The sequence below is a fragment of the Myxozyma melibiosi genome, assembly GCF_037950935.1.
Source record: "Myxozyma melibiosi strain Phaff 52-87 chromosome Unknown BZA70scaffold_5, whole genome shotgun sequence".
NCBI lineage: Eukaryota > Fungi > Ascomycota > Lipomycetes > Lipomycetales > Lipomycetaceae > Myxozyma > Myxozyma melibiosi.
In genome coordinates this window covers 472,586-486,598 of record NW_027042919.1, presented here as the reverse complement: position 1 = coordinate 486,598, position 14,013 = coordinate 472,586, and the positions used below count along the sequence as shown (strand labels likewise).

At 50.6% G+C, this 14,013-nt stretch overlaps 5 protein-coding genes across 5 annotated transcripts; 3 read left to right on the top strand and 2 right to left on the bottom strand.

Moving 5' to 3' along the window:
- Positions 1-126: 126 nt before the first annotated feature.
- On the bottom strand, positions 127-854 carry BZA70DRAFT_278210 (uncharacterized protein). Its single transcript, XM_064912564.1, has one exon. It carries the CDS (start codon positions 495-497, stop codon positions 327-329), a length of 171 nt encoding a protein of 56 aa, XP_064768505.1. The 5' UTR covers positions 498-854; the 3' UTR covers positions 127-326.
- Positions 855-5,132: 4,278 nt separating this feature from the next.
- BZA70DRAFT_237942 (endothelin-converting enzyme) lies at positions 5,133-7,309 on the top strand (the record flags this gene model as incomplete). Its single annotated transcript, XM_064910426.1, has 2 exons — positions 5,133-5,905; positions 5,956-7,309. Coding segments are annotated over 2 exons (2,127 nt in total), but the record flags the coding sequence as incomplete, so codon positions are not given.
- A 147-nt stretch (positions 7,310-7,456) lies between these two features.
- On the bottom strand, positions 7,457-9,190 carry BZA70DRAFT_278207 (cytidine deaminase-like protein). Its single transcript, XM_064912563.1, has 5 exons — positions 8,755-9,190; positions 8,638-8,689; positions 8,257-8,580; positions 8,109-8,202; positions 7,457-8,047 (listed from the first exon to the last, which is right to left on the bottom strand). The coding sequence occupies exons 1-5, from the start codon at positions 8,948-8,950 to the stop codon at positions 7,598-7,600; spliced, it is 1,116 nt and encodes a 371-aa protein (XP_064768503.1). The 5' UTR covers positions 8,951-9,190; the 3' UTR covers positions 7,457-7,597.
- A 73-nt stretch (positions 9,191-9,263) lies between these two features.
- BZA70DRAFT_278204 (uncharacterized protein) lies at positions 9,264-13,900 on the top strand. Its single transcript, XM_064912562.1, has 6 exons — positions 9,264-9,505; positions 9,567-9,686; positions 9,746-9,848; positions 9,905-10,153; positions 10,213-13,075; positions 13,139-13,900. Exons 1-6 carry the CDS (start codon positions 9,303-9,305, stop codon positions 13,486-13,488), a joined length of 3,888 nt encoding a protein of 1,295 aa, XP_064768502.1. The 5' UTR covers positions 9,264-9,302; the 3' UTR covers positions 13,489-13,900.
- On the top strand, positions 13,603-13,988 carry BZA70DRAFT_159427 (uncharacterized protein). The gene has a single exon (XM_064909770.1). It carries the CDS (start codon positions 13,718-13,720, stop codon positions 13,937-13,939), a length of 222 nt encoding a protein of 73 aa, XP_064768501.1. The 5' UTR covers positions 13,603-13,717; the 3' UTR covers positions 13,940-13,988.
- Positions 13,989-14,013: the final 25 nt, after the last annotated feature.

Genomic DNA, 14,013 nt, shown 5'->3' with positions numbered 1-14,013 from the left:
TCATATAGATATCCAGCCAAGACGGTAGTGGGTTATCGGTAAGTATTCGCATTATCATAATGTCTGGCTGGCATGTACTGACGCTGGTAAGGAACGGTTGCGGAATGATTAGGACTCGACTACGATCTTCTATCGATTGTGTAATCATAGTCAACAGAATTCAGATTATGTCTATACATCACAGATGCACATCGTAGCACTACGACTGTGCTGATCTATCTTCAATACAACACTACTTGCCCCATCCTATGCATCAGCTTTCTGTCCCAATTGTCGAACGCCGAGCCTGTCAGCCAATAGTGACCCTCCCATCGCCGTTTGATTTTCTAAGATTGCTGCAAAGCAGTCAAAAACCTCTGCTCGTCATTTCCTTGGAATTGCAAAACAGTTGAAAGCACAGACATAAGCTGCTGTCTCTGTTCCTTCCTCTCGAGAAATCCGAGTAGTACGTTCTTGATGTATGGAACACTGAGGTTTTCTCCCTCTTCGTAGCGCATGTAAGTCGATGACGCCCTAGGGCTCGCCGGACCGCGATCCTTCACAGTACCAGTAGTAGATGAAGAAAGGCTCGAGATAGAGCGGTTGGCTCTCGTCTTATTTGGTCTCACTGCGCCATCGGCGGAAAAGCTGGCAACCTGTAGGTGTTGAAGTTCTTCAGATAGAGAGCGATTGCTCCTCTGGAGTCGTTCGACCTTCTCTTGCGTATCCTCGAGCAGACGCTTTAAGTTTTGCCTGTTTGTCTCCACCTCTTGTAGTTGAGTCTCGGTTGATTCCTGCGTAGATGTTAGGACGGTTGGCTACAGTTATTTCATATCAGGTATTGTGAACTCACCAGAGAGCTCCGCAGATCAGAAAAGACCTTCCTGGTCTCCTCCATCTCAGTCTGTGCCAATTTGGCCTTCTCCTCGGCTCTCTCTCGCGCGGAACGTAAGTCATTAAGCTCCGCAGTAAGCTTCGAGCGTTCTTCCTCCACCAACCCAAGCTTTCTTTCCAGCTCGTGGTCTTTGACCTTCAAGTCTTCCAGCTCACGGCGCTTGCGCCGAGAAATAGCTACAGATTCAGATTCCGCACGATCACGCTCTTCGGTCAAGACGGTGATCTGTTCCTTCAATTCGCGGACAGATGCCTCCTGCTTAGCTTCAGCTTCGCTCAGCAGTCTGCGGATAGTAGTTGCCTCACGGCCTCTCTCGATCAAAAGTCTATGAGCCTCTGCAAGTTCTTCCTCCAGAGCGTCGTATCGATCCCGCGCTTCCTTGGCCTGCATGGCCATCTCGGAGGCCTGCTCGCGGAACGTCTCCATCGTAGTCTTGGCACTCTCTTTCTCTGCCCTTGCAATCTGAGTCTCTTCCTTCGCAGCTTCAAGCTGCGCCTTGAGGTGTGCTGCGCTAGAAGTATAGTTCGACATACGAACGCGAAGGGACTCCATGTCCTGCAAAACCTGGGCCTTCTCACGCGAAAGCTTGTCCACTGCCTCGCTAGTTCCGCGAAGCTCGGCCTCCGTACGCGTCAACTGCTGACTGAGATTAACAATCCGCTCATCAGCACGAGACTTGCCGGTTTGCAACTCGCGCAACTGCTGACGAGCTTTCTGTAGCTCGACATCGCGCTCCACGATCGCAGCTCTAAACTTGGAAACATCAACCTTGAGCTGCTTCTCGCTCTTTTCAACTCGGCGCAACTCCTCTAGTTTTGACGTCAGCAAAATCTTCTCTTCCTTCAGTGATTGTCCTTCATTCTTGACGGATTGCAGATCACTAGCCAGGCGCTGGAGAGCCTCGTTCTTCTCGTTAATCTCCTTGAAACGGGCCTGTGCAACCTGGGCAGTTGCCTTCAGCTCATTCTCGGAGTCTTGGATTTTCAAATTGAGATTTGAGATCGCCTTCTCTTTCTCGGAAATAGCAGTCTTGACTTGTTTCAAAGCCTCTTCCTTTTCAGAAATCAGAGACTTCACCTGCGCCAATGCTTTTTCCTTTTCCTCGATTGCTTGTTTCAGCTCTTCAGCAGACTTCTGCTTCAGCTCCGTAAGCTCTGCCTGTGCAGACTCATGCTCCTTACTGAGTACCTCCAGACGCTCCGTGAGCGACTTGTTTGTCTTGGTCAACTCCTCGTGGGCGGTCTCGAGCGCATTGTATTTCTGAAGGATTTCCGCGTGCGTTGCCTCCAATTCAGCAAGACTCTTCCCGGTATCCGAACTGCTCGATAACTGGCTTCTGAGTTCCTTGATCTCGTCTTTGGATTCCACGAGAGACTGGCCAACAGAGCGAACCTGGTCGCGCAGGGTCTCCACTTCCTGTTGATAGTTGGAGCGATCGCCCTTCAGCTGTACGACTTCTTCCTGAAGGTCCTTCACCTTGACTTCGTATTCTGCTATCTTTGTCTCGTACTGCTGGACATCTGCAGTGGAAGGGGTAGGAGCAGGGGTGCTCGCAGCTGGTTGTTCAGGAGTCTCCGCAACAGGAGCCGGACCAGTATTTGCGCCACCTTTACCTTTCTTCTTTTTCTTCTTTTTGTTCTTGGATGAATTTGAGGCAGCAGACTCAACAGAGCGATTTGCCACGCTTGTATCTGGTTCGTCGTTGTCGTCATCATTACCTGGCAGATCGCGTCCGGCTGGAGCCTCGGCGGTCGCGCTAGCTAGAGTCTCTTTGGCATTCGACAATTCCGACTCGAGCTCGGCGATGCGAGCAGTAGCTTCGTCGAGCTTTTTGGTCTGTTGAGCCTCGTTTTCAGCAGCCTCCTTCATCTTCTTTGAGCTCTCCTCTAGCTTTTCCGACAGTTCTGCGATCTTGGCTTGAGTTTTCACCATGTCTTCTGAGGCCTCGGACGATTTAGAAACGCTCTCTTCGATCTTGGATTTGACTAACTCAAGCTGTGACTTCAGATCGGTGGCATCAGACTGTGTGATGTCTTGAATAGCTTTCAGATTTTCGGTTTGTTGGCTCTCGAGCTTTGAGACTGTTGCTTGGGCGTCAGAAAGTTTCAGCTTGGCCTCCTCGGCCTCTTTCTTAGCTTCAGCCAATGATGCAGAGTTGGCTTCCTCAATCGACTTGATACGCTGATCTCTGTTCTCAATCTCCGTGTGATATATAGCAACCTCAGCCTGAGCATCATTGAGTTTCTCCAAGGTAGTTTTAAGAGTATCTTCAGCCGTTTCTGCTCTTTTCTCCGCCGCTGCAGCTGCCTGCTGACTGGTGTCCTTTTCCTTAGTCACACGTTTCATTTCCTCCATCAGCATGTCTTGCCTCAGTGTTAGGTTCTGCAAATACTCGACTAAAGATTGAGGTTCAGTAATTGATGAGCAAGGAGTGTGCTCTCTGAGAACAGTCTCAAAGGCATCGATATAGGCAGTCCTTTGCCTTTCTGTCTCGTAGGCCTTGTGAAGCTCTATTATATTGCATTAGTATTTGTAGAGCTGAGAAATAAACGAAAAAATATACATACCTGGATATCTCTGTTCGTATTTTGCGAGCTTACGAAGTTTGCTCTTCACCTCCGGAGGCAAGTTTTGATCAATACCCCCGGAGATTGGCGTAACAGATCGCGATCCATAAGGCTGCTGTGCCTGAGCCTGTTGGGGACGAGTTTGGTGCTGCGGAGGTGGAGGTGACGTCTGCCGAGAGGGTGCCTGGGTAGAGGAGGGCGTCGCAAGCCGACTAGCTTGCTCATCCTGATCTTCCGCAATTTGAGCCTCGCTCGAATCAAACATGACTGAAGAGCTTATATCTGGGTTCTCAGCCGGGCTTTTGTCTGATGGCGCCGGTGTTCGCGTACGCGACGGATCCCTGCTGGCAGCTGCACCAGATGCACCAGGGGACATTGAACGCGTTCGACTGGAGGCTTGGGCGGAGGCCATCGATTGAACTCTCGCTTGCTCAAGGTCGTCGGCAATTGCCTTACCTATTTGAGAGATCCTCGACATCATACTGCTCCGAGGATCTTATTGGAGCACTCGTAGAGACAATTGTCGAGGTACGTTGCCTGTGAAACCAGAAGAGTAACCTCAAACGAATCAGCTGCGATAATGAACAAGCTGAGACTGTCAATTAAGTGCAGCCAGGTAATTCCAAGCAGTAGTCCTCAAATAGGAACTCTTCGCGATGGAGTGTGAGAATTGATTGCGCGAACGTGCTGCTGCTGTGTCCGGACCGGGACGCTCGCTGGTTGTCGAAAGGAGTTGCGTTGCGCGGTTTGGTTTTGGCGGTCTGAAAATAACACTGCGGCTCACTTGCCTGCTGTGCCTGCGACCAGCCGGACTACGAGCACTGCTGGCGGCCAGGACTCGGTAGAGGATCTTTTAAAGGTCTTAGGAACCCAAAATACAGTACAATTCTTACGTCAACAAGAACTATTCAGACATTACGACCTGCTGCGGGCGTGTAAATGACTATAGTTTTCAATGTCACGTGCAGTCATCTACCTGACTCATCACATTTGTTCGGATTAGGTAACTAAACGAGGGCTAGGGCACACCAATCCGAGCTTATCGCTGCGGGGAGGCTTTTGGGAATAGCAGATTGCGACATTGGCTCTTGATGACCATTTAGCTCCCAGTTCTTGCCTCTTGTACAAGAACACCCGCTACCCATCCGACTTAAAGTGCCGTCTACACCATGTCGGACGACCAGGACCATCCGTAAGTCTTTTTTCTCTGCTTTTTGCTGTTTTCTTGTGCGAAACTGCAGCGATTCTGCTGCGTGTGGCTGGACAAAAGTGGTCTCGAAGCCTTGCTTATAGCAGTCTTGTGACTATCCGCTGCGTTGCGTATATCGAGCTTCATAACACAATTGCTCAACCAAAAACTAACCGGTCTACTTAGTCTTCACCAAGCGGTTACCCGTGACAGTATCCCGGACAACACCAGCAGCGTCGCCAGTGATGACGAAGCCGACTCGGCTCCTCTTCTCACCTCTGAGACCACCAACGAGATTCCCTATCCTTCGAACCCCGAAGCCATAAACGCAATCTTTGCTAGCGACGAGGAGAATGCCGAGGCTGGAGCAGCCGAGACCCCGGCTCCCAAGAAAAAGCCCTTGTGGCTGAAGATTGTGGCCGGTGTCGTCATCTTCATCCTCCTCATATTCGTTATCCGAGGCTTCTGGCGCCTTGCTCACCGTCACAAGCAGCCAATTACCGCTGACGAAGTTTGCACGACTTCTGCTTGCGTTACTGCTGCTGCTGGTATTTTGGCTGATGTCGATCAGTCTGTCGACCCTTGCGAGGACTTCTTCCAGTACAGCTGTGGTGGTTGGTTGTCTTCGCACGATATCGCTTCTGATCGCGGTGATTACTTCACTTCCTCAATCATGGCTGAGGATTCGCAGCGTCTCTCGCGTAACATCTTGGAAGGTACTTTTGTTGGCTCCTCCGCGGCCGAGCGTGCGATTTGGGAGAAGGCTTCGGGCGTCTACAGCGCTTGCATGGACACTGATCGCATCGCCGAGGTCGGTGGTGAGCCTATCTACCCTATCCTCGAGAAGATCCAGGCAGTGTACCCTCTCTATGCCGGCGCTTTGGAGTCTGTGCGAACTTGGGTCGAAGGACCTTCTGAGGTTATGGTCAAGGACGAGGCGCGTACTTCCGCCATGGATTTGACTGATGCCGTCTTGTACCTCCAAACCATGGCTATCACTGCCTTGATCCAATTCGACATCGATGCCGATGATATGGATCCTGACTTCACCGTTCTCCGACTGTACCAGGTTATGAACGGCTTGCCGTCGAAGGAGTACTACACCAGACCCAGTATCACTATTCCTTACACCGATGCCATCAAGCAGGTTTTCGCTAATGTGTTGGCGGATGTCAACACAACGCTCACTCCTCGTCAGCTCGATGATCGCTACGCTGCTCTTGCGGAGCAGGTCGTTGAGTTTGAGGCCCAACTGGCTGCGATCAGTCTTGATTTGTAAGTTTCTTCCCAAATTCAACATAATGATCATTCTAACAATGTAATAGCGAGGAACTCTTTGATGGATCAAAGACGTATCATCCGTTCACCATCAGCGATTTGCAGAAGACCTTCACTCCTGTCGAGTTTACTTATTTGATCCAGTCGATGACGGGCTCGCCTACCATGCCTGGTCAGGTCATTGTCACCTACCCCCAGTACCTCATCGACTTGAACAAGCTCATCCCCACAGTCTCTCGTGAGACACTGCAGACTTACTTCATGTGGAAGGCTATCGAGGTCTATGCCGGGCATCTTTCCGACTCTGTGGCCAGACCTGTTACCGAGTTCCGCAACGCTCTTCGAGGAATCAGCTCGACTGTTCGTCCTGATCGGTGGAAGACCTGCGTCGCTGAGGTTGACTCTCTCACCGGTTGGATTCTTGGAAAGTACTACACTGACCGGGCATTCTCTCCCGTGGCAAAGGAGATGGGAGAGGAGATTATCAACGGTATCAAGGATGCTTTCGTTGACAAGTTGAATGTCTTGCCCTGGATGGATGTGAATACCAAGGGAGTCGCTATCGAGAAGGTCCACAGACTAGTCCAGAAGATTGGATATCCTGACCAGTCGCCCGACATCAAGTCTGCCGATAGTCTAGCTGACTACTACAAGGATCTCAAGATTTCTGCCACCGACTACTTTGGAAACTACAAGTCTGCCCGTATGCAGGCTGCCGTCGATGAATGGCAATCTCTCGGAAAACCCACCGATCGTGCGGCCTGGGGCATGACCCCTTCCACGGTCAACGCGTACTACAACCCTCCTCTTGGCGAGATTGTCTTCCCTGCTGGTATCCTCCAGCCTCCTGTGTTCTCTGAGCACCAACCGTCCTACATGAACTACGGTGCCTTTGGTGCGGTCGCCGGACACGAGCTTTCTCACGCCTTTGACAACCAGGGTCGTGCTTACGACGAGAACGGACGTCTTCATGACTGGTGGACTCCCAAGACTTCCCAGGAGTTTGATACTCGCGCGCAGTGCTTCATCGATCAGTACTCTGAGTACACTGTCGTTGATGACGAGGGCAATGTTCTCCATGTTAACGGCAAATTCACCGAGGGTGAGAACATTGCCGATAACGGTGGAATCGCCGCCGCTTTCAACGCCTGGAAGACCCATGAGGCTAGAGAGCCAAGTCCCCTGCTCCCGGGTGTGAACATGACCAAGGAGCAGCTCTTCTTTGTCAACTACGCTAGATGGTGGTGTGGAAAGACCAGACCGGGCACTGCTGCTCAGAGAATCTACACCGATCCCCACTCTCCCAGTTTTGTGCGTGTTTTGGCTGCCGCCGAGGACTCGCAGGACTTTATCGATGCATTCCAGTGCAAGAATAAGTCTCCTCGATGTGTTCTTTGGTAAACAGAAAACAAAGAGAAGATAGAGCGGGTGCATAAGTTGGTGGTTTTGTGAAGTATCGCGGAATTCCCGATATACGCGGGGTGGAGGTGATGTGGCTGTATTTTAGTGAATTTTGAGAAGAATTTGGAGACATTTCAAACATTTGATATTAGTGCGTCTATTCATAATCCTGCCCTATTAATGATATGTACAAAAACCAAAAACACAGTCCATCCATCAAGTCATCGTATATTACAGTTGTCTGGTTCCACCAGTACTTTTAAGTACGCCCCAGGAGTTCGGTGAAACTCAAGCATTGATATTCTCATCGACGTCGTACATCAGGATATCCTCGAAATTCCACCCCCAGGCTTCAAATCGCCAGTTTAGGTGCTTGTTCCAATGTATTCCGTATCCCGGCCCGCTATTCCGATCTATTCCACCAGATCGTGGCATATTCTGGACATACACCAGCCTCGAGATGCGTGAGTGGACCATAGCCATGCAGCACATCGCGCATGGTTCGTGGGTTGTGATCAGTTGTAAGTTATGGCATAGGTAAGCTTGGTTCGAAGCATCTTCTTGACTGTTCGACATTTCAGCCACGGCATTTCGCCTGGCTAGTTCCGCGGCAGCGACCTTGGCTATGCAAGACATCACGCTGTGTGACAGTGGATTTCGGGAAGAGTTCCGGGTATCGATTGAAGACGCGACTACTTGTCTTGTCTCTGGATCAGTGATTATTGTAGCAATGGGGATCTTGAAGATGTTAGCGTCATGTATTCGAGATCGATGTTCTTTACAGCAGCCGAAAACGTACCTCGCCAGCATTGTGAGCTTCTTCTGTAAGATCGAGTAAACGTTCAAGATGGCCTTTCAGCTCTTCTTCATCTTCTTGTGGTAGTTCCGAGACGCTGCAACGCACTGTTAGTGAAGTGTACCATGACTGAACAGATCTCAAATCTTACATCAAATGGGGGTTTCCTCTCCACATAATGGGCCATGTTCCCTCTGACCATTCTTTCGATTGCTCTTTCGTCGGCGCTGCGAACGCCGGTGCGTGCTTGATGGTAGGTACAAACAGTCTCTCATCGGGGGTTGGTGTAGTTACAAGCTCACTCAATGGATCTAACAGAGCACGGACATCATCTTCCGAGGGAACAGCGTCCACTGAACATATCAATAAAGATAGTAGTACCCCGGATTCATCTCTGGGTGGAAGATCATCTTTCACAAGTCGTCGCAGGTGCATGAGTGTGTGCGGGTCCTTAGGTAGCTTTTGTTTCAGTTGGCTAAGTTAAAAGGTCAGCTGAAGGTAGAGAAAGCGAGAGCGCATCTGAGAAACGTACGAGACGACTGTAGTTGCGATTTTGGCCGGGATCATCGTAGTCCAGACGTCAACTATTAACACTATTGTCAGAAACTATTCAACACGAAAAGACTCTGCAAATTATTCGTCTCCGTACCCAGTTCCAGCTCCGTTCTCTCATGCCGAGATTTGACCTGTGCGAATAATGAGGCCGAGTCTGGCGCCTTCAAACTAGCTATCGACACTCTTCGTCGATGGTTGTGGTTGTGTGGCTCTTTATGGTGCAAATAGGTCTCTGAAGCGTTCTTGCTGACCGTCTCGTCAAGAGCTGAGACTCCCACTGATGGCGACATTGTGAATAAGCCGTCCTCCCGCCCAGGTGAGATTGAACCAGGCGGCGCAAGGTCACAGGTATCTGAATGTGGTTATTGAAGGACGATTTTCACATCTGGGCTGAAAATTCTAAAATAAAGACGCGAGCCGCAGAGCCAGAAGTACCTCGACCTTGAATAAAAATTGATTACTGTTACATTACCTAATCACAAAAGTCACATGTTTTCACAATTATGGCTGAGTTAGATCGCATAGATCTGCGCCCTGTCTGGGTCACGTGCGAAACGGCAACGTCACATTATACTGGAACCATAGGAACCAAACACTCTAACCGGCAGAAGCAGAGCGTACCTTACACTACATCAGACAATCATGGAAATTCCGAGAACGGCGACCTTTGCCTGGTCTCCTGGCTCTCAATTGCCTATTATCGCGACCGGTACAGTTGCTGGTGCCGTTGATGCCGACTTTTCCTCGACCTCGACTCTCGAACTATGGGACCTAAACATCGTTGGCAAGCCATCCAGCGGTCTGCAGCTGTCGAAGCCACTCGCATCGGTCACCAGTGATGTCAAGTATGGGTTATTTCCTCGATTGGATTCTGTTGTAAGACTGATTCTGATTCGATTCATCTAGATTTCACGATTTGGTCTGGGGATCGGTCTCGGCCGCGCGTCCGAGGGGCATCATCGCTGCTGCTATGGAGAACGGCGACTTGAATCTGTGGGAGCCCGATGCGTTGCTCAAAGGATCTACGTATGTCACGACTAGTGTTTGATTTTTTTGGGTTGGATTGATGGCTGATTCGATTTCAGGACTCCGTTGTTGAATTCCAAGAAGCACTCGGGTGCCATCAAGAGTCTCGACTTTAACCCTAGCCAGTCGAATCTTTTGGCTTCTGCGGGCTCAAAAGGCGAGGTATGTGTTTGCCGATTTTTCGATCAACCTGAATGTCAATACTCACAGCCCTCTAGATCTTCATCTGGGATTTAGATAAGCAAGGTGCGCCGATTACCCCCGGCAAAGCTTCTTCGCGCCTCGATGAGATCGAATGTGTGTCCTGGAATACCAGCGTCGCGCATATTTTGGCGACCGCCGGAAACACTGGTTTTACTTCCGTTTGGGATTTGAAAAATAGAAGAGAAGTCTTGCATTTGTTCTACCCCGGCCCTGGTGGTGGTGGCCGACGAGGTGTTAGTAGTGTTGTTTGGCATCCGGAGAACGTAAGTATTCTTCAGTTTCATCGTGCGAGTAACTCCTCTAATTTTATCTGATCGTTTAGTCCACGAAACTCATCACTGCCTGCGGCGATGATTCCTCACCTGTGATTCTTCTGTGGGATCTCAGAAATGCTAATGCTCCCGAGAAAGTACTCTCGGGTCACAACCAAGGTGTTTTGTCGTTGTCATGGAGCAAGCGTGATCCCGATCTTTTGCTATCTAGCGGAAAGGACAATAGAACTCTGCTCTGGAATCCTCAGTCTGGTGAAATGCTGGGCGAGTTCCCGATTGCGACGAATTGGACGTTTGAAACTCGGTGGTACGAAAGAAATCCGTCAGTTTTCGCATCTGCCTCGTTCGATGGAAAGATTTCCGTCCAGTCACTTCAAAACACAAAGACTCCTGATTCTCAGGACGCTGCTCCCAAGCCAGAGGGTAATGATTTCTGGAATACGGCTTCCTATGCTGACACTCCCAAGTCTACTTTCTCTTTGAAGCAGCCTCCTAAATGGCTGAAGCGGCCTATTAGTGCTACTTTTGGATTCGGTGGCAAGCTCGTGACGCTTAAGCAAGATGAGCATAAGAAGTCAGTTCTCACTATCAAGAAGGTTGTTATTGAGCCTGGTATGGCGTCTGAGACTGAGAAATTCGAGGAGGCAATTAAGAGCCAGAGCTTGAAGTCAATCGCTGAAGCTCGCGCAGAGAAGGCTGTTGCCGAGCAGGACCAGCATGACTGGAAGGTTCTCCTGATGCTGTACGAGGAAAATCCCAAGAAGAAGCTGATAGAGCTTCTGGGTTATACGCCGAGTGATCTTGAGGAGCTGTTCAAGAAGTTCAGCGGCTTATCTGTCAACGGTGAGAAATCTGTCAAGGAGGACGAAGCGAAGCCCGAAGAGAAACAGGAAGAGGCAGCGGATCAGATTTTTGGAGCGTCGGCCGGCGAGTCCGATTTTTTCAGCAACATCGGAAATGCTCCTGCGTCTGCTACAAACGGTGACATTGCGGAATACGTTCCTACTGGTGCGTTTTCGATTTTCAACAGTGAAACTCCTGAGACGGATAAGTTGATTACTCAAGCTCTTGTTTTGGGTGATTTCTCCTCCGCCATTGACATCTGCTTGAAGGATGATCGGATGTCGGATGCTTTCATGCTGGCTTTGTTGGGCGATGATGCATGCCGCGCCAAGGTGCAGAAGGCGTACTTCCAAAAGAGTGCTGATGGTCCTTCGTACATTCGCGTGATGTCGTCGATTTCGAGCAAAAACCTCCTGGATCTGGTGGATAACGCTGATATTGACAGCTGGAAGGAGATTGTTGTTGCGCTGTGCACGTTTGCGCCCGAAGGAGACTTCAATACTCTAGTTGGTAAGCTGGGAGATCGTCTCGGCGAGGCCAGAAAGACAGCAGACGCTTCCCAGGCTCTTGAGCTCCGAAAGAGTGCTTCTATCTGCTACTTCGTGGGAGCCGATCTTCCCAAGCTTGTTGCCATCTGGATTGAGGAGCTGGCCGATATGGAGAAGGAGGCTTTGAAGAGCACTTCCGAGAGCGAGTCACCGTTTGCCGTTCACATCAAGTCACTTCAAGACTTTATTGAGAAGGTTACTGTTTTCAGAAATGCTGTCAAATACAACGATGCTGGCGCGAAGCTCGATTCCGACAAATGGGCTCTATCTGAGCTGTATGAGGCTTACAGAGAGTATGCGAATGTTGTTGCAAGTCAGGGATTTTTGGAACTGGCTCACAAGTACCTTGTGCTACTCCCGACACAGTACCCTCTGGCTGATCTCGAGCAGGAGAGAGTTCTCAAAGCCTCTTCAAAGACTGCGAGTGCTGCTCCTGCTGCCACTGGCTATCAGCCCTACGGCGCGAAACCTGCTACGTCTTCCTACACGCCATATGCTCCTACTGCATCTGCTACCGCCCCTGGAGCTGTGCCGGCTCCGGCTGCGTCCACTTATACGCCAGTATCAGGATACCAGCCTCTTACTAGCACATATCAGCCGCCGGCTCCCCCGGCTGTTTCGTCACAGCCACCTGCGCCCTCCTCTGGATCCCAGTATGGCCATGCGTACCACCCCAGTGTCAATATTCCCGCTCCCCCTGCACCTGTGGTCTCGCCTCCTGATCTTCATCATGAGCACGCTCCAATTGCTCCCCCGCCGGTCACTTCATATCAGTCTAATACGAAGGGCATAAGTGGCTGGAACGATGCTCTGCCGCTCAAGTCTTCATCAACATCAAGAAAGCAGACTCCCGCTCCGGCAGCGCCGATCACTGCTCCCTTCCCGGGCATGCAGGCTGAGCCGGCATCGACTTTCTCTCCGCCGCCCCAGACTCCTGGTTCCGTGCCTTCTTACGGTCGACCGGCGAATATCGCACCCCCTCCGATAAACGCGAAGCCGCCTCAGTCGCTGGTAACGTCGCCTGTCCAGTCCCCACCCCCTACCGCTCGGGCCGTGAATCCTTACGCTCCGACTGTCGAGTTTGTGTCGGTGGGACAGACTGCCCCATCTTTAGGCCCTCCTACGGCTCCTCCAGTTGGTGCTAGCGCACCGCTACCGCCGCCGCCGGTTAGCAAGTATGCTGCACCGCCTACCAGCGTTCCGCAGCCTGGTCCCCCTCCAGCAGCGAGCCCTTACGCCCCACCGACTCAACCTAGTCAGCCGGCTAGCGCTCCTCCCCAACGAAACCCGTATGCTCCTACAGCTCCGGCTCCCGCGACTGCCCCTCCAGCAGCTGCTCCGCCGGTGACGTCGGCTCCGCCACCGATGAGTCACCCTCCGGTCAACTTTTCGCAGTACGAGCCGTCCCCTCTTCAGCAAGATGGCTACGCCCAGTCCGTAGGTCGGTCTGCGAGTCCCGCTATGTCGGTAGTAGCGGAGTCCATGCACCCGCATCACCACAGTGCGCCTCCTCAGAAATACCGTAAGTACACTGTTGATGAATACTTTATTTGAACCTGTTCTAACTTGAATTTTGTACAAAAAGCTGCCGGTGACCGCTCCCATATTCCTGCTGAAGCAATGGTGATTGTCGACGCGCTGAGTGCAGAGATGGCTCGTGTCAAGCAACGCACTCCCCAGAGTGTCGCGCGACAAGTGCAGGACACCGAGAAGAGACTGAATGTTCTTTTTGACCACCTAAACAATGGTGATCTTCTCAGCCCTGAGGCCGTGCGTGAGATGATCGTGCTGGCTAGTGCTCTTCATGAGCACGATTTCGAGACGGCTTACTCTGTGCAGATTAACCTGTCTACGACTAGAATGGAGGAGTGTGGACAGTGGATGGTCGGTGTTCGCCGATTGATTGATATGTCGAAGAGGACTTGGGTGCCTTAGATCTGCTCGATCGTCGACAGCAGTTGATCTGCCTCCCGATTTTTTGTATATGGAGGAACGATGACCTACGTTATCTTCTCTCCAGACCATGAGCTTTTTTACATGAATGCTTTGTCTGATTTCAATTTGTGTTTTTATTATTTTTGTTTTGTTTCAAGTCGTCATATAAGTGTTGTGGTAGTTCTGTGTGTTGAAAGTACTGTCTGTTGAAAGAAATGTGCATAGTTTGATGCATCGAAGAGTGCAATATTTTAATGTGTTTCTGTTCTTGTTATGCTCTAGACAAAGTAAACGGGCCGAATTGTTCCAACAAAGCACGGCTGAATATACCACAGAGAAACGGACCCATCTGATCATGGCCTTTTCTTTGTATCGTTTAATGATTATCCAAGACTGCAGAGAATTATTTACCGAGCATCTACCGTCGTTGTTGTCGCTAGAAAGCGCGTGATCTGTGTGTTGGCTGCATGTAAGCTGTTACATAAGCGCATTACGCAGATGGTTTAAATATCGTGTGGAGAAGCA

Bases quoted from the DNA above. Each gene is read 5' to 3' on its own strand.
- BZA70DRAFT_278210 (XM_064912564.1), bottom strand. From the start codon at position 497: ATGCGCTACGAAGAGGGAGAAAACCTCAGTGTTCCATACATCAAGAAC.
- BZA70DRAFT_278207 (XM_064912563.1), bottom strand. From the start codon at position 8,950: ATGTCGCCATCAGTGGGAGTCTCAGCTCTTGACGAGACGGTCAGCAAG. The intron at 8,690-8,754 runs GTACGGAGACGA...TAGTGTTAATAG, and splicing joins GAGAACGGAGCTGGAACTGG to TTGACGTCTGGACTACGATG. The intron at 8,581-8,637 runs GTACGTTTCTCA...CTTTTAACTTAG, and splicing joins ATCGCAACTACAGTCGTCTC to CCAACTGAAACAAAAGCTAC.
- BZA70DRAFT_278204 (XM_064912562.1), top strand. From the start codon at position 9,303: ATGGAAATTCCGAGAACGGCGACCTTTGCCTGGTCTCCTGGCTCTCAA. The intron at 9,506-9,566 runs GTATGGGTTATT...CGATTCATCTAG, and splicing joins TCGGTCACCAGTGATGTCAA to ATTTCACGATTTGGTCTGGG. The intron at 13,076-13,138 runs GTAAGTACACTG...TTGTACAAAAAG, and splicing joins TGCGCCTCCTCAGAAATACC to CTGCCGGTGACCGCTCCCAT.
- BZA70DRAFT_159427 (XM_064909770.1), top strand. From the start codon at position 13,718: ATGCATCGAAGAGTGCAATATTTTAATGTGTTTCTGTTCTTGTTATGC.